At 36.8% G+C, this 25,532-nt stretch overlaps 1 protein-coding gene across 1 annotated transcript in view; it reads right to left on the reverse strand.

Annotated features, from left to right (window-relative positions):
• The window catches only part of fras1 (Fraser extracellular matrix complex subunit 1), a 179,531-nt gene that overhangs the window by 67,566 nt on the left and 86,433 nt on the right, over positions 1-25,532 (reverse strand). The window contains exons 14-19 of the mRNA XM_058069762.2: positions 25,081-25,224; positions 23,618-23,758; positions 23,403-23,543; positions 23,155-23,322; positions 11,442-11,582; positions 6,941-7,087 (exon numbers count right to left, since the gene is read on the reverse strand). Coding sequence (XP_057925745.2) covers positions 6,941-7,087; positions 11,442-11,582; positions 23,155-23,322; positions 23,403-23,543; positions 23,618-23,758; positions 25,081-25,224 — 882 coding nt within the window. The remainder of the gene's footprint in view (positions 1-6,940; positions 7,088-11,441; positions 11,583-23,154; positions 23,323-23,402; positions 23,544-23,617; positions 23,759-25,080; positions 25,225-25,532) is intronic.

Here is a 25,532-nt window from a genome sequence, read left to right on the forward strand (position 1 = left end):
GCTACCAGGACATTAGCCAGGATACCAGGAAGTTAGCAAGTCTACCAGGGAATTAGCAAGTCTACCAGGAATTAATTTTAATTTTAATTTTAATTTTAATTTTAATTTTAATTTTAATTTTAATTTTAATTTTAATTTTAATTTTAATTTTAATTTTAATTTTAAAAATGTATTTTTAATTTTGAAAAATGTAATTTTAATTAGAAAATGTAATTTAAATTAAAAAATGTATTTTAATTTTAATTTTAATTTTAATTTTAATTTTAATTTTAATTTTAATTTTAATTTTAATTTTAATTTTAATTTTAATTTTAGCTACCAGGACATTAGCCAGGATACCAGGAAGTTAGCAAGTCTACCAGGGAATTAGCAAGTCTACCAGGAATTAATTTTAATTTTAATTTTAATTTTAATTTTAATTTTAATTTTAATTTTAATTTTAATTTTAATTTTAATTTTAATTTTAATTTTAATTTTAATTTTAATTTTAATTTTTTAAAGTAATTTTGAAAGTCATTTTCTTCTCATTGGATGACTTTATACTGGTAATTTTAGCTATCAGGAGGTTTGCCAGGATACCAGGAGGTGAACCAACCTTTAAGAAGTTAGCAAAACTACCAGGACATTAGCCAGGATACCAGGACGTTAGCAAGTCTACCAGGGAATTAGCAAGTCTACCAGGAAGTTAGCCAGGTTACCACAATATTTAACCACAGTACCAGGAAGCTAGCCAAGCTAGCCATACCAGCGACGTTATCCAGGCTATCAGGAAGTTCGCAAGTCTACCAGGAATTTAAATTTTTTTTTTTAATTTATTTTAATATATTTTAACAGTATATAGTCCTATTCAGTATATAGTCCTGTAAATGTGGGCTATATACTATATATTTAAGTTTTCATTTTATTTCATTCATTTAATTTCAATTTCAATTTCAATTTCAATTTCAATTTCAATTTCAATTTTAATTTTAAAAAATGTATTTTTAATTTTAAAAAATGTATTTTTAATTTTTAAAAATGTAATTTCAATTAAAAAAATGTAATTTCAATTTAAAAAAATGTAATTTTAATTTAAAAAATGTAATTTTAATTTAAAAAATGTAATTTTAATTTAAAATTTTAATTTTAATTTTAATTTTAATTTTAATTTTAATTTTAATTTTAATTTTAATTTTAATTTTAATTTTAATTTTAATTTTAATTTTAATTTTAATTTTAATTTTAATTTTAATTTTTTAAAGTAATTTTGAAAGTCATTTTCTTCTCATTGGATGACTTTATACTGGTAATTTTAGCTATCAGGAGGTTTGCCAGGATACCAGGAGGTGAACCAACCTTTAAGAAGTTAGCAAAACTACCAGGACATTAGCCAGGATACCAGGACGTTAGCAAGTCTACCAGGGAATTAGCAAGTCTACCAGGAAGTTAGCCAGGTTACCACAATATTTAACCACAGTACCAGGAAGCTAGCCAAGCTAGCCATACCAGCGACGTTATCCAGGCTATCAGGAAGTTCGCAAGTCTACCAGGAATTTAAATTTTTTTTTTAAATTTATTTTAATATATTTTAACAGTATATAGTCCTATTCAGTATATAGTCCTGTAAATGTGGGCTATATACTATATATTTAAGTTTTCATTTTATTTCATTCATTTAATTTCAATTTCAATTTCAATTTCAATTTCAATTTCAATTTCAATTTTAATTTTAAAAAATGTATTTTTAATTTTAAAAAATGTATTTTTAATTTTTAAAAATGTAATTTCAATTAAAAAAATGTAATTTCAATTTAAAAAAATGTAATTTTAATTTAAAAAATGTAATTTTAATTTAAAAAATGTAATTTTAATTTAAAATTTTAATTTTAATTTTAATTTTAATTTTAATTTTAATTTTAATTTTAATTTTAATTTTAATTTTAATTTTAATTTTAATTTTAATTTTAATTTTAATTTTAATTTTAATTTTAATTTGAGTCGTGGCTGGATGAACCAGTCAATGAACCAGACCCATAGGTTTGCCCCCAGGGAAATTCAGTGTGACTGGGCCCCCTCGGGGACAGGCCTGACCATCAGGCGCTTGTCTGTGAGCCTGTCCCCAAGGCCTGGATCCAGGGTAAGGCCCGAACGAAGTGCGGCCTGTCCTTGACAGGGTGAGGAGTCAATGTCAGTCAATCATGTTTGAATCTCCATGGCATTAAACATTTTTTGCATTTTTGTATTGGTAACCGTTACGCAACTTTAAGTGACAAACACCTCACATCTGCTCCGTAATTTGCTCTTTCACTTTGAATTTTTTTTCCCCACCTTGACAGAGTCGTTCAGTCTGTTCATTATGAATCATACTTTTATCAAAATCCACTTATGAATCTTTCCTACAATGCATCATGCTGACAATAGACTCAAATAGTCACAGCAAGGACATACTGTATGAGCCCGCGGCTGTACACAACCACGGCAATGCAAGTGTGTATGTCGGGTATCCAAAGTGTGGGTCCGGGGGCCATGTTTGCCCACAGCTGCAGCCATTACTTTTTTCTCTCTGCAGCTGTTGCTGGAAAAAGGTTGGACACGCTTGGTGCATTTAAAATTGGAGTGGGCCTTGAGGGCCTCATTAGCCGTGTAGACGGGAACTGGGAAAGGGTAACTGTTGTCTGAGTTACCAGTGGAGATGGAAATTGTGTTTTTAGAGCTATTTTTGTCTGTTGTTATATAACATAGCCATGTTTGAATCCTCAAAAAAAAAACCATGATTTTCTTGGGTTTCATCAACCTTTTTAACTAATTTCATAAATATATACAGTGAGGGTCATAAGTATTTATGCCCCCTGCGATTTTGCAATTTTTAAATTTTAATTTTAATTTTAATTTTAATTTTAATTTTAATTTTAATTTTAATTTTAATTTTAATTTTAATTTTAATTTTAATTTTAATTTTAATTTTAATTTTAATTTTAATTTTAATTTTAATTTTAATTTTTTCTCTCTGCAGCTGTTGCTGGAAAAAGTTTGGAAAAGTATTTACCCCTCCTGCGATTTTAATTTTAATTTTAATTTTAATTTTAATTTTAATTTTAATTTTAATTTTAATTTTAATTTTAATTTTAATTTTAATTTTAATTTTAATTTTAATTTTAATTTTAATTTTAATTTTTTCTCTCTGCAGCTGTTGCTGGAAAAAGTTTGTAAAAAGTATTTACACCTCCTGCAATTTTAATTTTAATTTTAATTTTAATTTTAATTTTAATTTTAATTTTAATTTTAATTTTAATTTTAATTTTAATTTTAATTTAATTTTATTTAAATTAATTTTAAATTAAAAATAATAATAATAATTTTGATTAATTAAAAAAAAACTGACCACTAAATCGAGGGTTTCGTTTTCTGGCTCAGCTCTCCCTTCTTTTTAACGGTTCGATACCGCAGACGCTGCGCCGATCAACCTGTCGATCTTGTGCCCCAGCCTCCCCTTATTCATTAACAAGATCCCAAGATACTTGAAATCCCAATCCAAACGGTGGAATCCATTCATTCCCGACAGAGAACCTTGACCTTGGACTTTGTAGGTTCCCACCCAGAATCTTCTTCAAATTCTTCAAATTCTGCCCATGAAAATAATGAGCAGAAACGTTGACAAAGGGCAGCCTCGGCCTGGTCTGAAAAACAGTCAGTAAGCGCTCAATAAAGCCTGTTGGTGTTGATGTGTAACGCCGTCTTTAAAGTGTGAAGACCATGAAGAAATAATGAGTGTTATGACCCACAAGGTATCTTTTATTAACGACTATTTGGATGGAGTCCACCTGCTTGATCTCCCGATGTTTGATTGACCAAGTGTGTCTGTTTGTGCGAGTGTTCATCTGGAGCATCGAACCGAGCACGAAGAGCACGTGTCATCAGAAAGAGTAATTAAACGTCTCGTTGCTCCCCATGGCTTCCCTCCACGCTGACTTCCAATCATGTCAACTTGTTTTTAATCTTCAGCAGGCGGTCAAATCTTATTTCTTTACTCAGTGAGGAGCAAAAACAAAACAACACAAATACGGCGTTCGCTATCTATCTTCCATAAACTCGTTTCTTTTGCTAGTCAGCTTGAGAAAGTCCTTTTTGGTGGATAGTGACAAAGAAGACAAGATCTGGGGATGAAGAAATTCCCCAGGTCCTGGAAAAATAATATCATGGACGCAAACAAGAGTCATGGGACCATAAGACCCAAGGATCAAAAAACTTTTGGACCATTAGACACTAGAAAAAGACCACTGGAACATTGGGAATACCAAATCTTGGACCCAAAGGGCCCTGGGTACACTGGACCATTGGAAATATAACACCCTTGGATCCCAAGAACAATGTTCAATGTTCCTAGGCCCCTCAAAGCCTTGAGTACTTGAGAACTCAAGAACAATGTTCAATGTTCCTAGGCCCCTCAAAACCTTGAGTACTAGAGAACTCAAGAAACCTTGAGTACTTGAGAACTCAAGAGCAATGTTCAATGTTCCAAGGTCCCTCAAAACTTGAGTACTTGAGAACTCAAGAACAATGTTCAATGTTCCTAGGCCCCTCAAAACCTTGAGTACTTGAGAACTCAAGAAACCTTGAGTACTTGAGAACTCAAGAAACCTTGAGTACTTAAGAACTCAAGAACAATGTTCAATATTTTTAGGCCCCTCAAAATCTTGAGTACTTGAGAACTCAAGAAACCTTGAGTACTTGAGAACTCAAGAAACCTTGAGTACTTGAGAACTCAAGAACAATGTTCAATGTTCCTAGGCCCCTCGAAACCTTGAGTACTTTAGAACTCAAGAAACCTTGAGTACTTGAGAACTAAAGAAACCTTGAGTACTTGAGAACTCAAGAAACCTTGAGTACTTAAGAACTCAAGAACAATGTTCAATATTTTTAGGCCCCCTCAAAACCTTGAGTACTTGAGAACTCAAGAAACCTTGAGTACTTGAGAACTCAAGAACAATGTTCAATGTTCAATGCCCCTCAAAACCTTGAGTACTTTAGAACTCAAGAAACCTTGAGTACTTGAGAACTAAAGAAACCTTGAGTACTTGAGAACTAAAGAAACCTTGAGTACTTGAGAACTAAAGAAACCTTGAGTACTTGAGAACTCAAGAACTCGAGGTTTTGAGGGGCCTAGGAACACACAACCCGAGGATCTTGTACTTGAGATCTTGAGTACTTGAGAACTCAAGAAACCTTGAGTACTCGAGAACTCAAGAACTCAAGGTTTTGAGGGGCCTAGGAACACAAAACCCAAGGATCTTGTGACCTGAACACCCTTCAAGCTTGGAAACTCAAGACCCTAGAACCATAAGCACTGGAACTTGACAGGAACACAATTCCCAAATGACCGAGAACCTTGATAACAGACCTCGGAATTATTAGCCCAAGGAGCCACTAGTTTATCGGACCCTAGGCCCCTCAAAACCTTGAGTTCTTGAGTTCTCAAGTACTCGGGTTTTGAGGGGTTCAAGTTTCCAAGCTTGAAGGGTGTTCAGGTCACAAGATCCTCGGGTTTTGTGTTCCTAGGCCCCTCAAAACCTTGAGTACTTGAGAACTCAAGAAACCTTGAGTACCTTGAGTACATGAGAACTCAGGTCACAAGATCCTTGGGTTTTGTGTTCCGAGGCCCCTCAAAACCTTGAGTACTTGAGAACTCAAGAAACCTTGAGTACCTTGAGTACTTTAGAACTCAGGTCACAAGATCCTTGGGTTTTGTGTTCCTAGGCCCCTCAAAACCTTGAGTACTTGAGAACTCAAGAAACCTTGAGTACTCGAGAACTCAAGAACTCCAGGTTTTGAGGGGCCGAGGAACACAAAACCCAAGGATCTTGTGACCTGAACACCCTTCAAGCTTGGAAACTCAAGACCCTAGAACCATAAGCACTGGAACTTGACAGGAACGCAATACCCAAATGACGTAGAACCTTGACAACAGACTTCGGAATTAGCCACTAGTTTATCGGACCCTAGGCCCCTCAAAACCTTGAGTACTTGAGAACTCAAGAAACCTTGAGTATGTACCTTGAGTACTTGAGAACTCAGGTCACAAGATCCTTGGGTTTTGTGTTCCTAGGCCCCTCAAAACCTTGAGTACTTGAGAACCCAAGAAACCTTGAGTACTTGAGAACTCAAGAACTCAAGCACTGGAACTTGACAGGAACGCAATACCCAAATGACGTAGAACCTTGACAACAGACCTCGGAATTAGCCACTAGTTTATCGGACCCTAGGCCCCTCAAAACCTTGAGTACTTGAGAACTCAAGAAACCTTGAGTATGTACCTTGAGTACTTGAGAACTCAGGTCACAAGATCCTTGGGTTTTGTGTTCCTAGGCCCCTCAAAACCTTGAGTACTTGAGAACCCAAGAAACCTTGAATACTCGAGAACTCAAGAACTCCAGGTTTTGAGGGGCCGAGGAACACAAAACCCAAGGATCTTGTGACCTGAACACCCTTCAAGCTTGGAAACTCAAGACCCAAATGACCTAGAACCTTGACAACAGACCTCGGAATTATCAGCCCAAGGAGCCACTAGTTTTTTGGACCCTCCCTAGATGGGACATGAGTGCACGGGACCGTAAGACTGGAACTGATTGTCAGGTCAGATATTATGTAAAGTGGAACTAACGACATTCTAGACCATTCTAGACCATTCTAGCACGCAGACGAGGAAGAAGATATCACAGAGCTTTTGGGTAAAATCTGTCAAAGTGACAATGGACTTTCCAAAGATGACACCCCTCATGAATAATGCAGACGCGGGATGAAAGAGACACACGTGAGGCGACTCACTAAAAGTATGTGACGCCAGGCGTAAAGGCCGATGCGGCAACACCGCCACCGCCAGAGTCAGCGCCGGCGTTCCCACCGGGGGTCCGCTCAAGCTAAAAATATGCATGCGCTACGACAACGACGACGCACTCGCACTCACTGAGGCACTCTGCAGTCCTGGCGCCGAGGTAATGTCCCTCCTGGCAGCTGGTCCTGCAGTAGCCGCCGTGCAGGGACGCCGGCGGGGGGCAGGAGGTGCAGTCGGCCTGGGAGGGACCCGAGCACATCTGGCAGGAAGGATGGCACGCTGGAGAGAGAAGTAGGGGGGGGGGGGGTAAAAACTGTGAAAACTTGTTATAATGAATACAATCGTGAATCACAACAAAAATCTGTAGCTTGGAAACTGATCTGGGAGCTGCTTTAATGCTGCGTTTAATGGCCACATTTACACATAATCTTATTATCCCATTCGATTTTTCCAGGAAATTTCATTTTTAAATGCGTACCGTTTGTTTTTGTGCTTTTTAATTATCATTCATGCTGACAAAAGAATCAACTCGGCAAGTAATCTCCTTGCATAGCGACATTAATGTGTTTCACAGCTTGTATAAACCAAAGATAATACTAATACTAATACTAATACTAATACTAATCTCTGGGGCTTTGAAAATGATATTAGATCCCAGTGGGGCATATACTCCAGTGCGACTTATGTATGTTTTTTTTTCAACCTAATTATGCATTTTTGGCCTTGTGCGACTTATACTTCAGTGCGACTTATGTATGTTTTTTTCTACTTAATTATGCATTTCTGGCCTTGTCTGACTTATACTCCGGAGTGACTTATGTATGTTTTTTTTCTACTTAATGATGCATTTTTGGCCTTGTGCGACTTATACTCCAGTGCGACTTATGTATGTTTTTTTCCACCTAATTATGCATTTTTGGCCTTGTGCGACTTATACTCCAGTGCGACTTATGTATGTTTTTTTTCTACCTAATTATGCATTTTTGGCCTTAAGTGACTTATACTCCAGTGCGACTTATATATGTTTTTTTCTACCTAATTATGCATTTTTGGCCTTGTGCGACTTATACTCCAGTGCGACTTATGTATGTTTTTTTCTACATAATTATGCATTTTTGGCCTTGTGTGACTTATACTCCAGTGTGACTTATGTATGTTTTTTTCCACCTAATTATGCATTTTTGGCCTTGTGCGACTTATACTCCAGTGCGACTTATGTATGTTTTTTTTTCTACCAAATTATGCATTTTTGGCCTTGTGTGACTTATACTCCAGTGCGACTTATGTATGTTTTTTTTCTACCTAATTATGCATTTTTGGCTTTGTGCGACTTATACTCCGGTGTGACTTATGTATGTTTCTTTCCACCAAATTATGCCTTTTTGGCCTTGTGCGACTTATACTCCAGTGCAACTTATGTATGGTTTTTTTTTCTACCAAATTATGCATTTTTGGCCTTGTGCGACTTATACTCCAGTGCGACTTATGTATGTTTTTTCTACCTAATTATGCATTTTTGGCCTTGTGCGACTTATGTATGTTTTTTCTACCTAATTATGCATTTTTGGCCTTGTGCGACTTATACTCCAGTGTGACTTATGTATGTTTTTTTTCTACCTAATTATGCATTTTTGGCTTTGTGCGACTTATACTCCGGTGCGACTTATGTATGTTTTTTTTTCTACCAAATTATGCATTTTTGGCCTTGTGTGACTTATACTCCAGTGTGACTTATGTATGTTTTTTTCCACCTAATTATGCATTTTTGGCCTTGTGCGACTTATACTCCAGTGCGACTTATGTATGTTTTTTCTACCTAATTATGCATTTTTGGCCTTGTGCGACGTATGTATGTTTTTTTCTATCTAATTATGCATTTTTGGCTTTGTGCGACTTATACTCCGGTGTGACTTATGTATGTTTCTTTCCACCAAATTATGCATTTTTGGCCTTGTGCGACTTATACTCCAGTGCAACTTATGTATGTTTTTTTCTGCCTAATAATGCATTTTTGGCCTTGTGCGACTTATACTCCAGTGCGACTTATGCATGTTTTTTTCTACCTAATGATGCATTTGCGGCCTTGTACCACTTATCAGGAGCGACTTATAGTCCAGAAAATACGGTACATTGGTTGTTGAGAAGCGGAAAGTTATCAGCATGGGTTTATAAATAAAGATATCGTACATCTGTAATGCATATGTTGAATTAACATCCCTGGATGATGACTGGCCAAACAAATCGGTGCCATAAGCCCCCAAACAAAGACAAAAAAGCGAAATAATTTCACATTAATGATGGTAAAAAAAATGCTCTTCGCTTCTTGCAGAGGTCAGCAGCAGCCCAACTTTTGTGGTGAAAGTTTAAGACAGAAAGACAGTGTTGAGGCGATGTGGCTCCGGCTTCTAATGAGCCACTCAACACTGGGGGGAAAAAAAAAAAAAAAAAAAAAAAAAAAAAAAAAGCAAAGCAAAACGAAGCCCATTTATTTTGGCGTCCCGTGGGAAATAGTCCCGGCCTATCTGTCTTCTTACAGCGACTCTCTCTCCTTGGCTACGTGTCTCCAGCTAGCATTTCTGTTAAAAAGTTGTTCAAAAAGCCTTTTCCACAAGATCAACCATTTAGTTGTGCAAAAAGGCAAGAAAAGATCTTTTGAGTTGAAATGAGGTCACAGATGAAAACTGGAAGAACTGTGTAAGCTATGTCATGCTAATGCTAATATGCTAATATACTAATAAAGTAAACAACTAGCGAAAAAAAAGCAGATTAGAAAATGACAAAATAATATAAGTAGAAAACTGTTTCATCAATTTGCATTTTCATCAATAAAGACTAGATAGGACAGCTTGATTCAAGTCTGAGCGTAGGTTGGTGATCTAGGTTTAAAGTCCTCCTTGTCTTGTTTGGGCATCCTGCTACATATTTGGATCCTACACTATGCCCTCAGACATGAGCTGTCCTATCTAGTCTTTAAGGATACACAGCCTAAGGTTGTCTGGGAAGACTTCATCAGTGTGTCCTCAAAGACTAGCTAGGACAGAGGAGCTGGTTGAGGTATCAAAGTATTTCTCCTCAAAGCTTGAGGCCCGCCCAAACAAAACAAAGGATAAATACTTGAAAGTCTGCACCATCCCCTCAGATGAGAGCTGTTCTATCTGGTCCTTTGGGCATTAACTGATAAATCCTGTTTAGAGAGCAGTGACACCATCCTAAGTGGACTGTCCTCGAAGATAATTTTGCTCTCATGTGAGCAGGCTTCATTAGTTATGCTAAAAGACTGGATAGGACAGCTTGAGTTTAGTCTGGGGCTTGGTTCAGGTTCCAAAGAATTTAATGTCCTCTTTTTGTTTATGTTTTCCTCTACTTAGAAGGACAGATAATTTGGATCCGGTTCTTTACCCTCAGACTAGAGCTGTCCTATCTAGTCTTTGAGCATACACTGACGAAGCCTAAGATTGTCTGGGAAGACTTCATCAGTGTGTCCTCAAAGACTAGCTAGGACAGAGGAGCTGGTTGAGGTATCAAAGTATTTCTCCTCAAAGCTCGAGGCCCGCCCAAACAAAACAGAGGATAAATACTTGAAAGTCTGCACCATCCCCCCTGACGAGCGCTGTTCTATCTGGTCCTTTGGGCATTAACTGATAAATACTGTTTAGAGAGCAGTGACACCATCCTAAGTGGACTGTCCTCGAAGATAATTTGGCTCTCATGTGAGCAGGCTTCATTAGTTATGCTAAAAGACTAGATAGGACAGCTTGAGTTTAGTCTGGGGCTTGGTTCAGGTTCCAAAGAATTTAATCTCCTCTTTTTGTTTATGTTTTCCTCTACCTAGGAGGACAGATAATTTGGATCCGGCTCTTTACCCTCAAGACTAGTGCTGTCCTATCTAGTCTTTAAGCATACACTGACGAAGCCTAAGGTTGTCTGGGAAGACTTCATCAGTGTGTCCTCAAAGACTAGCTAGGACAGTGTTAGTCTGAGGAGCTGGTTGACGTATCAAAGTATTTCTCCTTGAAGTTCAAGGCCCGCCCAAACAAAACAAAGAGGATAAATACTTGAAAGTCTGCACCATCCCCTCAGACCAGTGCTGTTCTATCTTGTCCTTTGGGAATTAACTGATTAATCCTGTTTAGAGAGCAGTGACTCGATAGTAAATGGACTGTCCTCGAAGATGTTTCGGCTCTCATGTGAGCACTTCATCAGTTATGCTAAAAGACTAGATAGGATAGCTTGAATTTAGTCTGGGGCTTGGTTCAGGTTCCAAAGTATTTAATCTCCTCTTTTTGTTTATGTTTTCCTCTACTTAGAAGGACAGATAATTTGGATCCGGTTCTTTACCCTCAGACTAGAGCTGTCCTATCTAGTATTTCAGCATGAACTTGATTGTTTTCATGGATTGCAACTGGACTGTTGGAGTAATCTTGTTTCATCTGTTTCATTATCTCGTCTTTTGAGCATGACTTGATAAAACCCGCTCAATGAGAGTCCGGTTCATCGATTCAGTGACCTGGGACTACAAGGACCTGGGACTACAAGGACCTGGGACTACAAGGACCTGGGACTACAATGACCCGGATGAAAGAAAATCGTTGCTTCTTTCCAAGTTTCCAAGTTATTTGACTAACATGCTCACCTTGACACTGGCTTTCCTGGACAAAGAAACCTTGCGGACAGAAGGGGACACAGCGTCCCTCGAGAAGGCTGGACGGCGAAGGGCAGGACGAGCAGTTGTCTGCAGATGGTCCGGTGCAGTGCCAGCAGGAGGGATGACATTCTGGGGGGGGGGGGGGGGGGGGGGGACGATGGAGAACAGAATGTTGTTTACTCGTTTTCCAAATCATGAAGATAACTTTTCTTTGACTCTTATGTGGGTCTTGTGTTCTGCCTTGTTGTGTTATTATTATTATTATTATTTTATTCAGCTAGAGTGATACCTGTCCACTGCTAGCATACATCACCCAAAACTGATTGGCAAGCGCTAAATTTGCCTCGTGTTGTTGTTCCTAGCTTGTGGCTCAAAAGTGGCAGCTTTATTTTTATAGAAAACATTTTTTTTTTTTTTTTGGACCAATAGGAAGAAGCAAAGCTTATTAAGTCCTACCCCTCCATCTGGTACAATCAGTAACTGTTACATTTGTTCACTTCCTGCTTTCCTAATATAGTTTAAAATTTTTGTATATATATATATATATATATATATATATATATAGTTTTTTTAAATTTAATTTAATTTAATTTAATTTAATTTAATTTAATTTAATTTAATTTAATTTAATTTAATTTAATTTAATTTAAGTAGTAACTGTCAATATAGTGATATATATAGCACATCTGGAGGGGTGACATTTTTTTTGTTGTATCTCGTTTATCAGAATGATTAAAAATTTCGTAAAAATTCTCGTAAAATTTCGTAAATTTAAAAATTTCACAAAATTTCACAAAATTCATGAAATGACTGCTTATTATATTATCATAAGAACGTCATTGCTGTACTCAAAAACCACAAAAGTCATAATTCCTTCATCACACACGTTGTCAGTCGCTCTCTTTCGTTGCTGCTCTGGGAGTCACTTTTGTCTGGACTCAGATTAGCCACTTTTTTTAAATTTCATTTTTCATTAATTTTTTTTTACCATAGTAACTGTCAATATAGCGATATATATATAGCACATTTGGAGGGGTGATATTTTGTTTTGTATTTGGATTATCAGAATGATTAAAAAAATTTGTAAAAAAATTCACAAAATTCATGAAATGAATGCTATTATATTATTATAAGAACGTCATCACTGTACTCAAAAACCACAAAAGTCAAAATTGAACAGCCTCATAATTCCTTCATCACACACGTTGTCAGTCTCTCTCTTTGGTTGCTGCTCTGGGAGTCAGTTTTTTTTTTAGGCAGAAGTTGACACAGAGTTTGTCAGAAAAGTTCCAGGACTGGTGTCTCAAAAACTACTGGAAATTTCAAACCCAATTCCCTTGGGAAGGTTGCTCCGGAACAGCCAGGGACTGTCAGATTCTCAGGGCATTGTGAGCGGGTTGTCATGGTGAAGCGGCCATAACTCTCGCTTCTTCTCGTACAAATGGAAATGCAAATGGACGAGTATGCTAGCATCACACAATCAATGACGTAATTGTACACTAGCCAGTCGTGATGGGCTTATTTCTACAAATCAGGATTTGCCGTGACATTGTTTATCACTTTATGTCGCGCCTTTAATGAGCTTTGGAGCCCACAGCTGCCACCCCGCACTCGGTCTTTGTCCTCTGTTTGTACTTGGCTGAACAGGTGGATTATCGACTTGTCACCCGTTGAAACCGCTGATGTGTTTTGGGAGCACGCAAACAAACAAGCGTAGCAGCGCTATCGGCGCTGGCAGCCGCTAACCGCAAACAGACTGATGGCGGGGGGGATGAAGTCCTGCTCGGGTTTGTGCTGTCAGAGCTTTCAACATGCAAGTGTGTTGATAATTACACGTCCTCGGGTTGTCAGCTGCATCCGGCTGTGGGCCCTCAACACAGCGGGACGCGCACTTAGCCGAGAGTGCTGTTGTCAATCTGACGTGTTATTATTGTTGTCGACCTAAACTTCGGCCTTCCGGGTGTCCGATATCTGATATCGACACTTGACACAAACCTACAGACTTGCATAAACGTCAAAGACAATTTCAACTTCATGGAACCTCCTCAACATTTGTAGGTATTTTTGTAAAAACCTATAACATTTGTCATAGTTGAATTTTACTAGTTGTTTGGTTGATATTCATGAACATACCGTACATGTTTTCATCACACTCAAGACAATTGACCAAACCCTGACACCCAACCTCAAAAAACCCCAATCCTAACCCGACATATTTTCAGAAACATCAAAGCTATTTTCAACTACATATTTTAACGTCAAAAACCCGATCTTTAGTAAAACTAACGTACTGTACATGTTTTGGACCCACTGAAGACAATTGACCAAATCCTGACACCCAACCCCAACAAACCCTAGTCCTAACCCTACATACTGTATTTTCCACAAATATCAAAGACTAGTATGTGTTTAGGTAAACATCAAAGATCTTTTCTTCAGCAAAACAAACATTCTGTCCGATGTTTTTGACACACTGAAGACAACCGACCAACAAACCGTTAACCCTAACCTCAACACAAACCGTCGCCCTAACCTTAACCCTACATATGTTCATAAACATTTCATTTAATTTGGAGTACATGATTTGGTAAACATAAAAAACCTTGTATTCAGTAAAGCTAACATACTGTACATGTTTTGGACCCACTGAAGACAACCGACCAACAAACCAGAACCGCAACATCAACACAAACCGTTGCCCTAACCTTACCTTAACCCTACATATGTTCATAAACATTCATAAACACAAACCTTGTATTCAGCAAAACTAACATGTTATCATCGCAATAAAGACAATGGACCGCTAAAAACCGCTAATCCCAACCTCAACACAAACCCTAATCCTAACCCAACATATGGTGATAAAGATCCAGGATCATTTCAAGTACTTGTTTTGGTAAACATCTGGTAAACCTTTAAACTTCATTTGACTGACGTCCAACCGTTTATCGTCAAATTTCAGCTATACAGCCCTTGACAAACCAAAGTGCGTTTTTGTAAACATCAAAGACAATTTGGAGTCGTCAACAAACGTGGGTATTCGTAACCTTCAACCTGACATGCCTGTTTTTGTTAAAATCGAAGGTAACCGACAGTCTTTGACGAGTCAAAATCAAATGCAGGTATTCGGAAAGTTAGGGTCTTTGATGAAACAAATGTTCATGTTTTGGTTAACATCAACCTGACGTATGTGGTTTTTTTTTGTCAGGTACAATCTTTGACGAACCGAATGTATGTTTTTTATCAAAGACAATTTGGAGTCTTCAACAAATCTAACGTGGGTATTTGTAACCTTAGGTCATCATTCAACCTGATATACCTGTTTTTGTTGATTTCGAAGGTAAGTACAGTCTTTGACAAGTCAAAAACGAACTTTTTGGAAAAATCGAAGACAATTTTGAGTGATCAACAAACCTAACGCAGGTATTCGTAAACTTTGGGTCTTTGATGAAACAAATGTTCGTGTTTTGGTCAACATCAACCTGACTGACGTACGTGTTTTTGTTATCGTCAGAGATCAACTACAGTCTTTGACGAACCGAATGTACGTTTTTTATCAAAGACAACTTGGAGTCTTCAACAAATCTAACGTGGGTATTTGTAACCTTAGGTCATCATTCAACCTGATATACCTGTTTTTGTTGATTTCGAAGGTAAGCTACAGTCTTTGACAAGTCAAAAACGAACTTTTTGGAAAAATCGAAGACAATTTTGAGTGATCCACAAACCTAACGCAGGTATTCGTAAACTTTGGGTCTTTGATGAAACAAATGATCGTGTTTTGGTCAACATCAACCTGACTGATGTACGTGTTTTTGTTATCGTCAGAGATCAACTACAGTCTTTGACGAACCGAATGTACGTTTTTTATCAAAGACAATTTGGAGTCTTGAACAAAGCTAACGTGGGTATTTGTAACCTTAGGTCATCATTCAACCTGATAAACCTGTTTTTGTTGATTTCGAAGGTAAGCTACAGTCTTTGACAAGTCAAAAACGAACTTTTTGGAAAAATCGAAGACAATTTTGAGTGATCAACAAACCTAACGCAGGTATTCGTAAACTTCAGGTCTTTGATGAAACAAATGATCGTGTTTTGGTCAACATCAACCTGACTGACGTACGTGTTTTTCTTATCGTCAGAGATCAACTACAGTCTTTGATGAACCGAATGTACGTTTTTTTATCAAAGACAATTTGGAGTCTTGAACAAATCTAACGTGGGTATTTGTAACCTCAGGTCATCATTCAACCTGATATACCTGTTTTTGTTGATTTTAAGGTAAACTAAAGTCTTCGACGAGTCGACAAGTCGAGACAAACTTTTTGGAAAAATCTTAGACAATTTTGAGTGATCAACAAACCTAACGCAGGTATTCGTAAACTTTGGGTCTTTCGTGTTTTGGTCAACATCAACCTGACTGACGTATGCGTTTTTGTTATCGTCAGAGATCAGTTACAATCTTTGACGAACCGAATGTACGTTTTTCATGGAGTCTTGGACAAAGCTAAACTTCGGTAATCCTTGCTGACAATTTAAAGTCATTATTCGACTCGACATTGAAGGTCAGCTTCAGTCTTTGACGAACCAAATGGACATTTTTTTGGAAACATCATAAACAAAGTCATCGACAAACATTTCTGAGAATGTAGTCTACGTTTCTCGACGATGGGAGGAAGTACGTCCGGGAAGCAACTGGTTACGGTGCCGCTGTCCGTAAGAAAATGTATGATCCATAACTTTAGCGTGTGGTGTCCTCTGATTGAAAATGAGCTTTGGGTTCATGCGGTACAATTATCCGGAGCACGTACTTAAGGAATGCGGCTCATTACTCAGTTTTGTGCTGACTCCGGCAAAATTTGGAGAGTCGAATGAGGCCATACGGTAGTTTAGTCTGCAGCCTCAACACCGACCGTTCAACTGATGCATTGACTTCAGTATTAACGCGGACGGGTGTGGGTGACATCATCTGATTTGCATATGTACCTGTTGCGGTCCAAATGTATTCATAGCGGTCCACCACAAATCAATGAACAGTTGGGAATCACTGCAATAATATTTGATAGTTTTGAAAGTACTGTTCTTTGATTGGGATTGTTTATGATTGGTTGGGTTTTAGACAACTATTATATTTGTGTTTCTGTCAGGAGACCAGCGCCTGGAATGTGTGTGAACGTTGGAGTCTAAGAGTCTCCGGTGCTTATTTATGCGCCATCTTTGTACACTGCTTCAGGGCAGGAGCAGTGGAGGAGGAGAACACACAGAAATACACCTACAGCAGTACATACAGTACAATTATAGAAAAAGTATTTACCAAATACCCGTTGCGACACGTTAAGCCGAAAACATTAAACCTGCAGTCCCCAAAATAGTGTCCTCGTTTTGTAAGGATATTCCTCCGAGGGGGAAACCAAAATATATTTTTATTATGTTTTGCTTTACAACGTACTTGTGTATTATTTATTGCTCATTCTACTTCAATTTTTTATCCTTGTGTGAGTGATAAGAATGTGAGAATGTGATATAAAACATAGCCTTAATGCAGGGGTGTCTAAGGTGAGGCCCAGGGGGCCATTTGCGCCCCCCCCCCCCCCTGTGTTTTTACTAGCCAGCGGCTATAATTTCTATAATTCTGTTGTATAAATCGCATGTGTTCATGTCATAAAGTGACACCTGGAGCCCAAAACAAAAAGAGGGAAGCTGACGTCATTGCAGCATCCAAATGAATGTGTTGCTCGGATGTAATGCCTTATGGGAAAACTTCAAATTTTTTTTTTTTTAAATTTCAAACTCATATTGGGACATGTTTTTAGATTTGTATACAGACCTTTGGGGCGTTAAGTTGCTGTGTGATGAATTTAATGTTAGTAATGTGTTGAAATATGACACTGTGAACTGTTATGTTGTTATCCCGGTATATACAGACCTTTTGGGGCATTAAGTTGCTGTGTGATGAATTTAATGTTAGTAATATGTTGAAATATGACACCGTGAGCCAGACTGTTATGTTGTTATCGCGGTATATTTGTATTTGTATACTGACCTTTGGGGCGTTAAGTTGCTGTGTGATGAATTTAATGTTAGTAATGTGTTGAAATATGACACTGTGAACTGTTATGTTGTTATCCTGGTATATATTTGTATTTGTATACAGACCTTTTGGGGCATTAAGTTGCTGTGTGATGAATTTAATGTTAGTAATATGTTGAAATATGACACAGTGAGCCAGACTGTTATGTTGTTATCCCAGTATATTTGTATTTGGATACAGACCTTTGGGGCGTTAAGTTGCTGTGTGATGAATTTAATGTTAGTAATGTGTTGAAATATGACACTGTGAACTGTTATGTTGTTATCCCGGTATATATTTGTATTTGTATACAGACCTTTTGGGGCGTTAAGTTGCTGTGTGATGAATTTAATGTTAATAATATGTTGAAATATGATACAGTGAGCCAGACTGTTATGTTGTTATCCTGGTATATTTGTATTTGTATACAGACCTTTGGGGCATTAAGTTGCTGTGTGATGAATTTAATGTTAGTAATGTGTTGAAATATGACACTGTGAACTGTTATGTTGTTATCCCGGTATATATTTGTATTTGTATACAGACCTTTTGGGGCGTTAAGTTGCTGTGTGATGAATTTAATGTTAATAATATGTTGAAATATGATACAGAGAGCCAGACTGTTATGTTGTTATCGCGGTATATTTGTATTTGTATACTGACCTTTGGGGCGTTAAGTTGCTGTGTGATGAATTTAATGTTAGTAATGTGTTGAAATATGACACTGTGAACTGTTATGTTGTTATCGCGGTATATTTGTATTTGTATACAGACCTTTGGGGCGTTAAGTTGCTGTGTGATGAATTTAATGTTAGCAATGTGTTGAAATATGACACTGTGAACTGTTATGTTGTTATCCCGGTATATATTTGTATTTGTATACAGACCTTTTGGGGCATTAAGTTGCTGTGTGATGAATTTAATGTTAGTAATATGTTGAAATATGACACAGTGAGCCAGACTGTTGTGTTGTTATTGCGGTATATTTGTATTTGTATACTGACCTTTGGGGCGTTAAGTTGCTGTGTGATGAATTTAGTGTTAGTAATGTGTTGAAATGTGACACTGTGAACTGTTATGTTGTTATCCCGGTATATATTTGTATTTGTATACAGACCTTTTGGGGCATTAAGTTGCTGTGTGATGAATTTAATGTTAGTAATATGTTGAAATATGACACAGTGAGCCAGACTGTTATGTTGTTATCGCGGTATATTTGTATTTGTATACAGACCTTTGGGGCATTAAGTTGCTGTGTGATGAATTTAATGTTAGCAATGTGCTGAAATATGACACTGTGAGCTAGACTGTTATGTTGTTATAAACCACAGATCTCGGGTTGACATTACATTATTAGCTGCCTTGTGCTAGCTGTTTTTCAATATTTACAACACTTTTAATTTCACACCTTTTGCGTATAAAGAGGGTCTCGTTAGTCACACAAGTAATACTTCAACTCGAGGCCAACGTCGGCCCCGCCAGCTTCCAAATGACGAATGAACGCCGAGCGCGACTCATCGATCCGCAATCAACTTATCGGCACCGCCGGCCACTTCCTGGGAAGGAGAAATAATTCCTGCTTCTGCTGGAACTGATCTCCAAAGTGAGATGTTAAGCTAGCAAAGGAAAAGGCCTCGTCTTTATCATTATGCAACTTGTTAGCGTGGTGCGTTCAAATGCATCTTTCTCATTGCTTTTGTTATGATTACACGCAGCCTGAGGGCTGTGGGAGTCATTTGGATGCTCATAACGAGCAATAAAATCATTTTAAAAAAAGGATTAGGAAGAAATGTACCAAAGAAACTAACAGGAAACTGCAGTCCGCTTTTACCCACAATGCAACCTGCCAATTCCTCGGATTAAATCCATCTCTCCCACACACAAACACACACCTCCGGTCCAGATGTGCAAAACTTAATGATGTTATGGATGGAAGGTACGTAAGCCTTAAAAAGTCACTTTTCAACAATGCGAGTGGAGTTGCTTGAAAGACGTTCAAATCCAGCGGAACCTCTACGGTGGAACACAATTTGTTTTGAATTTGGGAAGAATTTGGTATGAATTTTTTCTATTCCCAATTTTCCTACATTTTTGATATTTCAACTCTACGCTGGTAAAATTATTTTAAATTATTTAACATATTTAAATTATTTTTTCTAATTATTAAACTTTTTTTTCTTTTAATATTTTGACTTTATTTTTGGAAAATCACAACAGTTTTTTTTTTTTAATTTTTGCCATTTTAAATATCCAACTATTTCAAATTTTTTCTTGGCAATTTTCTTGTCATAATATTAAAACTTTCCAAATAAAAATGAAAAAACACAAACCTTATTGATAATTTGTTTCTCATATTTTTTCTTCCGTATTTCAGCTCTGTGCTCCAGAAATGTCATTATTATTATTATTATTATTATTATTATTATTATTATTATTATTATTATTATTATTATTATTATTATTATTATTATTATTATTATTATTATTATTATTATTATTATTATAACGAGGATCTTTTAAAATTGCTACTTTTTTCTTGTTAGCATCTGACATTTTTTCTCTTAATATTTTGACTTTATTATTTAAAAATTGTTCTAAATTTTTGCTGCTTTTTCTTGCAAATTTTCTTCTCATAATATTATTATTTTCATCATCATTTTCACGCATAACATTTGTAAAATTTTGACATTTTTCTTGTGGGAATTCAAAGTTTTTTTCATAATATTTTGACTTTATACTTGTACAGTTGCAGTGTTTTTTTCCCCATTTTTGCTAACTATTTCAACTTTCAAATTTTCTTGTCATAATGATTTTATTTATTTTATTTATTTATTCAAGTTATTATTGTTACTTTATTTTCATAACATTAGAACTTTTCAACATTACAAATTATTGTAAAAATTTATATTATACATTCATTTATATTATATAATATTATACACATTTTATGCAGCTAAAATCCCCTCCTAATATATGCTGTTCTCAAAAAATCTGAAAAATTCTCATATTTGTCATTTAAAAAAAATATTTTGACTTTATTTTTTTAAATTTACTACTATTTTTCCATTTTTGTAGTTTTTTTTAAATTTGTAGTTGTACATTCTATTTTTAGAATGTGCTACACGGCCATTAAAACAACAGCTGCGGTACGCAAATGAGCCCCGGTGCCGCACTTTGGTCACCCCTGCCTGACCGTATCCATAAAACAACATCCTTCCCAAGGAGACTTTGACTCCTATTGATTTTGGCGGTGCCGCCGTGACCCCTTTGGGTGCAGACGCAAACGTCAATGAGTGAAAGCGGGCGTGTTCAAGGACGCCAACATTGTCGCCGCCGCCGCCGCTGAACGCCGGATGACCCGCAAAGACGAAACGGGTTCCTAAATGGATCCGATTTCACAAAGTCACTTAGCAAAGGAAACGCATCGCTCTCATCTTCCTCTCTGTTGTCGTTCTGCTTGATGCGGCCAAGAAAAAATGGAGGTTGGCGTGCGTGTGTGTGTGTGTGTGTGTGTGTGTGTGTCTTTTTGTGTGTGTGTGTGTGTGGTCTTAAAATGAGCCCGTTACACACAACAACAATTTAACACTCACAAAGAGCCCAATTTCCTTTTCCCGATAGCAAATCAACGCACACACGCATCGTATACCTAAGATCAACATGACCGCCAGTTCGATGCTGAGTCCCAATCGTCAGAGGAAAAAGTCAACATCACGACATACAGTCATAATTAGGAGATACAAAAATCATATTTCCACTTTCATCCCATAAATATGACTTTCCTAACTCATAATTATGAATTTTTGTCTCGTAATTTCAACTTTGTATGTCATAATTCTGACATTTTATCCAATAGTTTCCATTTTATTTCATAATTTTGACTTAGGAATATGTCTCATCATTTTTGTGTCATAATTTTGACCTTTTATTTTATAATTTTGACTTGTTATCTCATAATTATGACTTTTTATGTCAGAATTATGATATTTTATTTGATAATTTTGACTTTTTATCTCACAATTATGGCTTTGTATGTCAGAATTATGATATTTTATTTGATAACTTTGACTTTTTATCTCATAATTATTGCTTTGTATGTCAGAATTATGATATTTTATTTGATAATTTTGACTTTTTATCTCATAATTATGACTTTTTATGTCAGAATTATGATATTTTGTTTTATAATTTTGACTTTTTATCTCACAATTATGGCTTTGTATGTCAGAATTATATTTTATTTTATAATTTTGACTTTTTATCTCATAATTATGACTTTTTATGTCAGAGTTATGACATTTTATTTTATGATTTTTACTTTTTATCTCACAATTATGACTTTTTATGTCAGAATTATGACTTTTATGTCAAAATTATGACATTTTATTTAATGATTTTGACTTTTTATCTCACAATTATTGCTTTTTATGGCAGAATTATGACTTTGTATGTCAGAATTATGATATTTTATTTTATAATTTTGACTTTTTATCTCATAATTATGACTTTTTATGTCAGAGTTATGACATTTTATTTTATGATTTTTACTTTTTATCTCACAATTATGGCTTTTTATGTCAGAATTATGACTTTTTATGTGAGAATTATGATATTTTATTTTATAATTTTGAGGTAGAAAATGAATGAATTATGACTTTTTATGTCAGAATTATGACTTTTTATGTCAGAGTTATGACATTTTATTTTATGATTTTGACTTTTTATCTCACAATTATGACTTTTCATGTCAGAATTATAACTTTTATGTCAGAATTATGACATTTTATTTTATGATTTTGACTTTTTATCTCACAATTATGGCTTTGTATGTCAGAATTATGACTTTTTATGTCAGAATTATGACATTTTATTTGATGATTTTGACTTTTTATCTCACAATTATGACCTTTTATGTCAGAATTATGACATTTTATTTTATAATTTTGACTTTTTATCTCACAATTATTACTTTTTATGTCATGATTATGACTTTCCTATTTCTTAATTATGATTTTATCTAATAATTTCAACTTTTTGTCTCATAATTCTAGCATATTAAATTTGAATTTAGACTTTTTATCTCATAATTCTGACATTTTATTTAATAATTTTTACTTTTTACCTCATAATTATGACTTTTTATGTCAGAATTATTACTTTCCTATTCCTTAATTATGATTTTATTTCTTAATTTCAACTTTTTGTCTTATAATTCTAGCATTTTAAATACCAATTTAGACTTTTTATGTCATAATTCTGACTTTTTTATGTCATGATTATAACTTTCCTATGTCTTAATTATGATTTTATCTCATAATTTCAACTTTTTGTCTTATAATTCTAGCATTTCAAATTCTAATTTAGACTTTTTATGTCATAATTCTGACTTTCTATTTTATAATTTTAACTTCTTACCTCATAATTCTGACTTTCTATTTCAGAATTTTGACTTTATGTCTCCTAATTATTTCCTAGCTAATAATCTGAATTTTATCTCATAATTTCAACATCTTTTAATAATGAATTTTTGTTCCATACTTGTATACATAAGTATGTTTTTCTTATACTTATCACTTCTTAAAGCTTACTTAGTATTTCATAATTTGTAATAAATATGTCATAATTCCTGCTCACCTCTGCACGTGTGCACGTGGTCCAGGAAGCTGCGAGCGGGACACGCGGCCGCGCAGACGCCATGTTGGAGTTGATGCGACTGCGGCGTCAGCGCCTCCTCCGCTTTGAGGCAGCGGAGGCAGTCGGAGGCCAGCGGCCCCACGCAGGAGCGGCAGGACGGGTGGCAGTCTGCACGCACACGACGACACTTTTAAACGACGTAACATATCCATAAATAATGGTTATGAATATGTAATAATAAGACGTACTGTGGCAGGTGGCGGCCTGCGAGTACAATCCCTCGCCGCACGCTTCCACGCACTGCCCCTGGTGGAGGAGGAGGTGATGTGCACAGGACGTGCACCGGGACCCCGATGGCCCCCAGCATGACGTACAGGAACCGTGGCAGGCTGATGACGACAAAACGGAAATTGATGGAATAAAAATAATTATTCATATTTTAAATAATAAGGAAGCCACAGACCTCGGCATCTGTTCGTGTTGTCCTGGTAGTGTTGCGCCGGACACTGCGACACACACGTGCCGCCATGCAGGGCGCCGCCATGCACGCAGCTCATACACTTGGGGTTGTCGGGGAAACAGGAAGCGCAGGACGAGTGACACGCTGCCAACATGAAAGAGCACGTGTTCAATACCCGACGCACCCGACCGTCGCGTGATGTAATCGAACATTAAAGAGAGGCGAGCAGTCGCCCGCCGGAAGGTAATCCGGCGTCTTTTTCCCGGCAGTAATTGGAAAAGTGATGCACGGCGCACCCGACGCTGATAAGCAACGGAACGTCACTTCGGAGATGAAACAAATGACTGCGGGAATGTTGCGTTTATCGGCACGGCGACATTCCCGAATAGACCTTCCACTTCCGTGGGAACGCAGGAGAAGCACGACTTTATCTTTAAAGTCACGCCGGAGGGGCGACTCAAAATAGAAGCAAATTAAAGTCAAGCGTCAAGGTCATTGGGGTTAATCACGAGCCTGAAGAAAGTCACATCCGGAAAAGACCAGGATGTTCCTCGGCGGAGAATTCCGCTTTTCCATTTCACTTTGAAGTAAATTACCGATTCACGAACAACATCAAATACGTCTAATCTTTACGTCACGGCAATTAACTGCAAAAAACACAACATCTGACCTTGGTTAACTCCTGGTTAACTCAATAACTAATTAATTAATCCACCATCCACCCGTACTGAAAGAACTTGCCTGACAGGAATCGGTTACACAGCCAAGTTGTAGTTTGTAGTTTCAGCAAAGAAGACACCCCCCCCCCCCAGGGAAGACCCCCCCCCTCCCCTGTAAAGTAGAATCATCCATATTCATACGGAATATCTTTATTCCGCCTGCTCATTAGCGGCAGAAAGGGCTCGCTAATTATTGCCTTTTCATTCTATTGTTTGTTTCCCAACTTGGAGGAGTGCTGACTCGCCGTTCGGGGCGCCATGCTGCGAGGATGCTGGCGAGAGACTCCACAGGGATGCCCCCCCCCCGAAAAAAAAAAAAAACCAAACAAACGAGATGAAAGGGGTTCATCGTTGTAGTCGTTGTCTCGGCAGATGCTTCTTGCTTCCTGTTTGTAGCTCAGTGTGACACCTCATTGGTCGAAACGTCCACTTGGTGACCCCACCCAAACCACACCCCCCCGATCCCCCCGTCCCCAAAACGCTAGAGTACCCATGAATCAGTGAATCACGAGTCTTTGTTCAACACCCATGAGTCAGTACAACTTGAGTCATCATCAAGCACCCATGAGTCAGTACAACTTTGTTCTTTGCTACGTCTTGAGTCGTTCAAACTCAAGTCTTTGTAATCGCAGTGTCAGATTCGCGAGTCTTTGTTCAACACCTGTGAGTCAGTCAATCTTGAGTCATCATCAAGCACCAGTGAGTCAGTACAACTCGAGTCTTTGCCACCTCCTGAGAGTGACTCACCGTGACAGACGCCATCTTGACTGTAGAATCCGGTGCCGCAGTCGGGAACGCACTCGCCGTCTTTGAGCAGGGCTGCCGGGTCGGAACAGGACACACACTCCTGTGGACTCGGACCACGGCACTCGGAGCACTGTTCGGAACAGCCTGGTGGAAACAACCATTATTTTTATTTTTATTTTTATTTTTATTTTTATTTTTATTTTTATTTTTATTTTTATTTTTATTTTTATTTTTATTTTTATTTTTATTTTTATTTTTATTTTTATTTTTATTTTTATTTTTATTTTTATTTCACGTACCAAAAATTAAAAAAAATTAAATTAAAAATTAAAAAATTAAAAATACAAAATACAAAAAATGTAACTATATCAGGAAAGCAGGAAGTGTACAAATGTAACAGTTACTGATTGTAAAAGTACCAGATGGAGGGGTAGGATTTAATAAGCTTTGCT

The sequence above is a fragment of the Doryrhamphus excisus genome, linkage group LG3, assembly GCF_037039965.1.
Source record: "Doryrhamphus excisus strain RoL-2023G ecotype Guam linkage group LG3, RoL_Dexc_Guam_v1.1, whole genome shotgun sequence".
NCBI classification, from domain to species: Eukaryota; Metazoa; Chordata; class Actinopteri; order Syngnathiformes; family Syngnathidae; genus Doryrhamphus; species Doryrhamphus excisus.